Source organism: Oreochromis niloticus, linkage group LG3 (genome assembly GCF_001858045.2).
Source record: "Oreochromis niloticus isolate F11D_XX linkage group LG3, O_niloticus_UMD_NMBU, whole genome shotgun sequence".
In the NCBI taxonomy this organism is placed as follows: Eukaryota; Metazoa; Chordata; class Actinopteri; order Cichliformes; family Cichlidae; genus Oreochromis; species Oreochromis niloticus.
The window spans coordinates 31260239-31267858 of NC_031967.2; the positions used below are offsets into that span (position 1 = coordinate 31260239).

General features: G+C 38.1%; 1 protein-coding gene across 1 annotated transcript; it reads left to right on the forward strand.

Moving 5' to 3' along the window:
* Nucleotides 1-1870: 1870 nt before the first annotated feature.
* LOC100706855 (serine protease 27-like) lies at nt 1871-6287 on the forward strand. Its single transcript, XM_003453936.4, has 6 exons — nt 1871-1988; nt 2758-2778; nt 3859-4021; nt 4447-4709; nt 5139-5284; nt 5571-6287. Exons 1-6 carry the CDS (start codon nt 1931-1933, stop codon nt 5904-5906), a joined length of 987 nt encoding a protein of 328 aa, XP_003453984.2. The 5' UTR covers nt 1871-1930; the 3' UTR covers nt 5907-6287.
* Nucleotides 6288-7620: the final 1333 nt, after the last annotated feature.

The window sequence follows — 7620 nt, forward strand, 5'->3', positions numbered from 1 at the left end:
TGATATGGCACTACAAGGTCATTAAGATAAGATGGGGCCTGATTATTTAAGACCTTGTATGTGAGGAGCAGGATTTTGAATTCAATTCTGGATTTAACAGGGAGCCAATAAAGGGAAGCCAAAACAGGAGAAATATGCTCTCTCTTTCTAGTCCCTGTCAGGACTCTTGCTGCAGCATTTTGGATCAGCTGAAGACTTTTCAAGGAGTTTTTAGGACATCCTGATAATAAAGAATTACAGTAGTCCAGCCTGGAAGTAATAAATGCATGAACTAGTTTTTCAGCATCACTCTGAGACAGGATATTTCTAATTTTAGAGATGTTGCGCAATTGGAAGAAAGCAGTCTTACATATTTGTTTAATATGTGTGTTGAAGGACATGTCCTGGTCAAAAATGGCTCCAAGGTTCCTCACAGCATTACTGGAGGCCAAGGTAATGCCATCCAGAGTAAGAATCTGCTTAGATACCATATTTCTAAGATTTTCAGGGCCAAATACAATAACCTCAGTTTTATCTGAATTTAGAAGCAGGAAATTAGAGATCATCCAGAAAGTCAGGTGTTTTCAACTTTTAAGAGGTCAGGTTAAAGATGGGAGAAAGTATATAACTGAAGTCTATATATCACCAACAACAGCTCATCACTGCCTTCCCAGCCGAATACCAATGAAGATTTTTGGATGTGATCTAATAACTGATTACATTCTGTTCAGGGCCAGCTTTGGACGAATGAAGCCTCAATACATCTACTCTTTGAATGGGTGTTACATTTCAAACATACATCATATTATTTGTTTTTCCTTTTGCACAATGGCAATGCATTTGAGATTATTTTTTTCAGATATTCTATTCATGACATCACACAGAAATAGACAAATTAGTTTGCATCAAAGTGGTTATATAATGTAACATCAAATATTTAGACTTAATCCAAGCCAATTCTTAAGTCCTGAACAAACACTTCATAACAACAGCTGCATGTTACAGTAAGTCCTTCCTTTTGACAGAAGAAATAGTTTATTGAGCATGTATCTACAATATGCAGTTTTTCAAATGAGAAAATGAAAATGAAATAATCTTACCTAAAAATAATCAAAGTATTGAATGATAATGTAAAAATTAAAACATTACCTTGGTTTGATAGTTTAGTTAATGTTTTATCTCCATAGATTTTCCATGTCATGACATAGATACGGTCTTATATTCATACCTGTTGGTTGAAGGAAGTGTTTCTCAGGAAAATAATCTTGGTAAATTTTTCATTCATGTTCACTTATCCATTCATCTTTTGAATATTAACTTTGTCCTCATGTAAAAGCATTGTATTAGAATTTCTTTCATTTATGTAATATTCACATTATTTATTATATAATGCTTTGGTGCCACTGGGTTTTAGCATGTCTCAATGTCTCACACCTTATTCATGCCATTGAACAGCCGGGTGATTTTATCTCAAGTTGGAGGGAAGCAGACAATTCCACAGGAAGAGTCTTTTGTCTCTTCAACGCTGTGAGAGGTAACAAGAGAGTGTGAACTTTTCTTTGGGGGAAGACCAAAGGTGTGAAAACAGCAGTGTACTGCCTTTTGTTTCTGTGGAAAGTATTTAAACCCAGGGCTTTTCTGGGTTCAGGAGAGACTCTGCCAGTCATTCTTCCCGCAATGGTTCCTCTCACCAAGCTTAGATTTTTGTTCTTTTTTGATTAACAGAGGTTAGCTACCACTCACCGTTTGTCTGCAGGCTTTATTAAATGGAATCTTCCACAACAGCATCAAGCCCAACTTGTCTGACCTGGTTCCTTGTCTTTTGTTGCTTATGTAAGTTCAGTGGTCAGTGAGGGCAGGGACAAGTGTGGAGGCATGAGCTTGTGGGTGGAGCTCATCAGGATTTCCATATTTAATACCTGAAGTCAAATTAAAACTGGTTTACTTAACAATGTCTCTCCAACAGTTTGTCTGCTGTTTCTCTGTGATCGTTGTTCTCTTGTGCAAAGGTGAGAAATTTATTTTATTTGCAGTACTACACATTTTTCTTATTAGCTATAGCTTATACGAAGAGTTGACAGATTAATACAGAGATAGAAAACATTAACAGTATCCAGGCAGAAAAAAATGTGACCAATGTGTAAAGGGCTCACTTGGCATATTGCCTTTAAATTGCTGTAGGATGGGAAAATCACATTGTGTTATTTTATATAGATATTTCCAACTTATTCATCAATAGCTTCTGTGAAGCACTTTGTGATTTTTATCTTGAAAGGTGCTATATAAATAAAGTTTTACTTACTTACTTACAATAAACTGGCAACTACATGTTTAGCATGTGTTCAGCAGAGCTGAATTCAGTAACCTAATAAAAACCAGTGTTTATAAGGGAAGAGACGATACTGGCACAGGTGCAAATGACAAAATCTTTGAATTGCTTGCTGTTGAATAAATAAATAAAATTGAACTGTTAGAGACAAATGATATTAGAAATTGAATTTTTTAAATACATGGGCAATATCATAAGATGTAATGTAACATAATATAGTATAATATAATATATTAAATTTGATATTGGAAAAAATACTTTTAAATGTCCTGGTAGGACAGTTTTACTTTAGTTATGTTTTAAATCACTGACTTTTCCTAAAATTCTGTGAGCAGGTCCAATTTCAGTTTTTACATATTTGTTTCTTCTCTCTCTGACCCGTGCTGACAAAAGCAAATCGTGATGTGCAGCACACTGGTTTAACTAGTTATCGCTGTTTCAATTTTCAGATGGTCATTCACAGCAGCCTGGTAAGCATCCAAGAACAATTTTACACATTCTGCAAGCTTCAGGTTTCACCTTGATTATTTCCTCCTCTCAGCTGTAGACAATAGACAATACTCCTCCCATTTGTTTCAGCAACAAAGGAGTGCTCTGAGTCTTTCTCATTTGATATTAATCCTACTGTCTACACCCTTTGGATGCACTTTTTGTTAAGGTAAATGTTAAATGCCAAAGTTATGAAACTATGAAAAATGACTAAACATATTGGTTTTACGGCAAGGACAGGATACGATGCCAACATATTTTAGGACTGAATGTCTTGTCATGTCTCCCTCCCCTCACCCACTCGTGGCAAATGGCCGTCCCTCCCTGAGCCTGGTTCTGTCGGAGGTTTCTTCCTGCTAAAAGGACGTTTTTCCTTCCCACTGCTTGCTCAAAGGGGGTCATCCTATTGTTGGGGTTTCCTCTGTATTACTGTAGGGTCTTTATCCCCACAATATAAAGCAACGAGAGGCAACTGTTGTTGAGATTTGACTTTGAAAATTTTAATTTGGAGAGGACCGAATATCCGTAATATACTGACCAAGTCACAGCTTTGATTGAAGTTACCAGAGCCAACCAGTTAACAGAGCCAATATATTTGTCTAACCCTACTACATGCATTAAGGCATGATCATTTTTACACCAGCAATAAAATGTTGCATATTGTATTGCATTTTATATTACAACTGGCTCTCTCTGAAAATCTGAAGAATACTGCAGGAAGTCTACCTAAAATATAGTATTATTAAGCCCTGTTTGCAAAAAAACAGGAATCTTCACAAATATCAGCACCAAACTGAATAAAAAGCCACAGTCTGGGGAGGTTTGAAAGTTGACTTACAGTCAGTGGAGTTTGTTGTATAATCAGCATGTTTTAAGAATCTTTGCATCTTTTTTAGTAAAGGCACTTGCAGGCAGACACAATCAAAAACAACATGGCAGATAAATTGCCAAACATTACACCTAAAACGATAAGGAATGCTCTTTGCTTTACCTGTAAGTGGTTTTTATTGTGGCTGATCAGCGTACTCACCATTTAACTTGTGTCCATTTTTATTTATCAGCATGTGGCAAGGCTGCAAAACATGGCAGAATTGTAGGAGGTCAAGATGCATCCCCAGGAAGTTGGCCCTGGCAGGCAGGTTTATCCATTTTTGGCAGTTTTTCCTGTGGAGGGTCCCTCATCACTGACCAGTGGGTGTTGACGGCCGCTCACTGCATTTCATTGTAAGTCACCATTCTAAGTTTACATTTTTAGTGATAATAATGTTCCTGCATGGTGTTGCAGGAGTGAGCACTGTTTCCTGACTACAAAAAGTTCTGGGGTTTTTTCAGACTGGTGATTTGTAAGAAAATGGATAATGTTGCACATGTCTGGTTATCATGTCATCCCTTTTTTTTTTTTTTTTTTTAGCTATTTTTTGGTTCTAATCACTGATGGCTAATACTTACATGTTTAAAAGGCCTTAAGAAAATGTTGCTGTTGCTGTGATTTGACTCTATATAAATAGCACATTAAATCAAAGCCAGATGAGAAACTTTCCATCAACTGGAAATATATATATTACTGCGTTTGTTACTAAAGTGACTGTTATAAAGGTCAACATAAGATCCTATGAAAATAACTATATATTTTTTTCTTTTTTGTCAAGTTTTGATCTCTTCTTCACAGAGGTCCATTTGGGTCGCCACAACCAGTCAGGTTTAAACCCAAATGAGGTGACACGGACACTTGAAAACTTTGTTTGCCATCCCGACTACAACCATTTAACAAATGAGAATGACATATGCCTCCTGAAGCTGTCGGCTCCAGTGAAATTCACAGACTACATTCAACCCATCTGTTTAGCCTCACGAAAAAGCACTTTCTACAATGGGACCAGCAGCTGGGTCACTGGTTTCGGTACTACGTCAAGTAAGTTACAAAAGATTTAGTTTAGAAGTCCAGACGCTTGTCTTTCCACGTTCCTTAGACTACGATGACCTGGGTGACTGAGAACCTTCACAGACATACTGAGCTAAAGATGTTTAGATTTTCATTCATGAGTCAATCAGAGGGACAGCTCAGGTTGAGCGGTTTGGAGACATAGTTAGACAGATGGTTTATACAGTGGAGAAGAGATGAACAAGAGGGAATTGGACAAAGGGTATTGAATATGGAGCTGCCACGTAGGAGAGAAAAGAGCAAGACCACAAAAGAGCTTCATGGGTGTAGAGGAGGACATAGCAGGAAAGAATGCTAGGAATAGCATGAGATTGAGGCAGATGATCCACAGTGGAAGGAGAAGAAGATGGTGCTAGCTTCTTTAATAAAAGCTCTTGCATTTGAAATTTCTCCAATTAGATGGTTCACTTTCCAACATCCTGCAGGAGGTGGATGTACCAATAGTGGGAAGCAACGAGTGCAAATGCTACTATCAAGACATCATGGAGATCACAGAGAACATGATCTGTGCTGGGTTAAAAGCTGGAGGGAAGGATTCATGTCAGGTAACACCCACTGTTTGTTTACAAGACAGAGTGGGATGTTAATACAACAAACACTGCTAGTTACTTTTTAAGGAAGTAATGCATTATGTTACTTAATTATTTCATGTAGAAATCATTTGTTACACTACTTGTTACATTACTGCATCATGACCTCTTACTCAGACATGCAGATAATCTGTTTCATGTTGAATCAATTCATACTTCACCAGGATTGATCTTACCGAGACAAGTCAGGACCTCTAAAAGACGCCAATCTGTCTGAACTTTTATCGATTTCTTTTTACAGGGAGACTCCGGGGGACCACTTATGACAAAGAAAGAATCAGTCTGGGTCCAAAGTGGAGTTGTGAGCTTTGGTGATGGCTGTGCTGAGCCTATGAGACCTGGGATCTACACTAGTGTGTCCCAGTACCAGAAATGGATCAGTGACACCGTCACCGGCAAATCACCAGGCTTTGTTACCTTCACCTCGCCGGGCACTGACAGTGATTTAGACTTCACTTGTCCGATAGATGACAGTGTGTTTGGCAGTGGTGAAAACCTGATCCACTCCACTCGCTTCACCTCTCTCTGTGTTCTTGTTGTGTTGCTTCAAGCGTTTGTTGGAAGTGATGGAATTTAACTCATCACATTTACTCAAGTCCTGCACTGAAGCTTGAAATAATTTGTCTTTATGAAACTTTATAACCTAGAGGTGAAGGCTACACTTTTTCTTCCAATAGATTTATGGGGCAGCTTAAGTTTAAACTTACCCAATTTAGGATTTGAGTGTTTGAGAATACACAATTTAAAATCTTTATAAATGAAACACTAGATATGAAAGTAATGGTAAATACTAAAAATAGCTGAATCAGTGAGCATATTAGACATTATAACACAGAATAATTTTTATCTGAAAATGTAACATGTTTACTTATCTCTACTGACTAAAATATGGTGAATTGCTTTACTTTGTCTTACTTCATTTTAATCATTTAAGACATTTTAGTGATTAAAGCATGTATAATTGAATGTATTACTGATTTTTCTGTATTTCTCTTTCTGACTTGCAAACTGCTGAAAAAGCATTAAACAGCATACACAAAATTTGATGGGTTCCATATATGTGTGTTAGAAACAAATTGCCCTTTATGCAGGGCTCTAGGGTGCAACCAATTTGGTCACCTATGCGACTTAATTTCTCAATAGTGCGACTAAAAAAAAATCCTAGGTTGCGACCAGCCGTTCATTACAAAAAAAAAAAGTCTCCACAACTCTGAAAGTCTCTGAGTGGTCAACAACATACTCACATTATGCCTATATCGTGGTCTAAACCAATCAGAGATAGTCAGGGGCAGGACCTCTGTGATTGGCCGTGGTCCAGATATTCCTGTAGTCCTTCGCGTGTGCATGTTTGAAAGTGCAGGTGGATAGAAAGAGGTGAGTAGCTTGAATAAAGCGATATCGATTCATTAAATCCTGAATCAATTTTTAAATATAAATGTATTTTGCCAGAAATGCCAGAATCCCAGGTTAAAACTCACAAAACTATTTCAACAACCACCAAACAGCTAAAACAGCAAATGAGAGCAGGTAAACGGATTCTGCACAAAGACGTAAACACAAAGCACGGACCCGAAGCATCAGCTTTCTCACCCGACGCCACGTACACAGACACGCTGTCGGGACTGAAAGCTGACAGCTCACAGATCGGGCATCGGGTGTGCGCTCTATGTTTACATCTTTTCTTTGTGCTACATTCTGATGCTGCAGGTTTTGTCTCTCTCCAATCAAAATTGACTGATCCAGCGGCAAAAGAAGATCAAAAGTACGCTTCACATTTGATAAACATCATGAATTCCCTCTTGCTTTTGCTGTTTCGCTTCCACCACGATAAAAATCACATACACTTCCTGTGTACTTCAAGAACATTTTCTTGTCTCAAATCTCTGTTTTTTAGGGTTTTTTTTGCCTGTACCATTGGGTTCTTAAGCCATTAGAATTATTGTCTGAAGGCCAAGAAAAATGCCCAATGGATTTACTTTACCAAGTGGATCATCGCAGCCTTGCCATATTGGTCCATTTGATTGACCTTTGTTATTATTATTTATTTATTTATTTTATTTTAAGTTATAACAGACGGGACAGACATGACTGGAGGATAGGAAGGGGAACACCAAGGCCCTTTACCAGGGCCTTGGTGTTACATAGGGGCCACAACTGAAACAGGAATGCTGCCCACAGGGTAACTAGAAAAATCCAAAAAATCATTGGCAGCCCTCTGACACCTCTGGAGGCCATCGCCAGATCCTCGTGTCTCAGAAAAAACAGGGCTATCACAGGTAGCCCCTTGCACC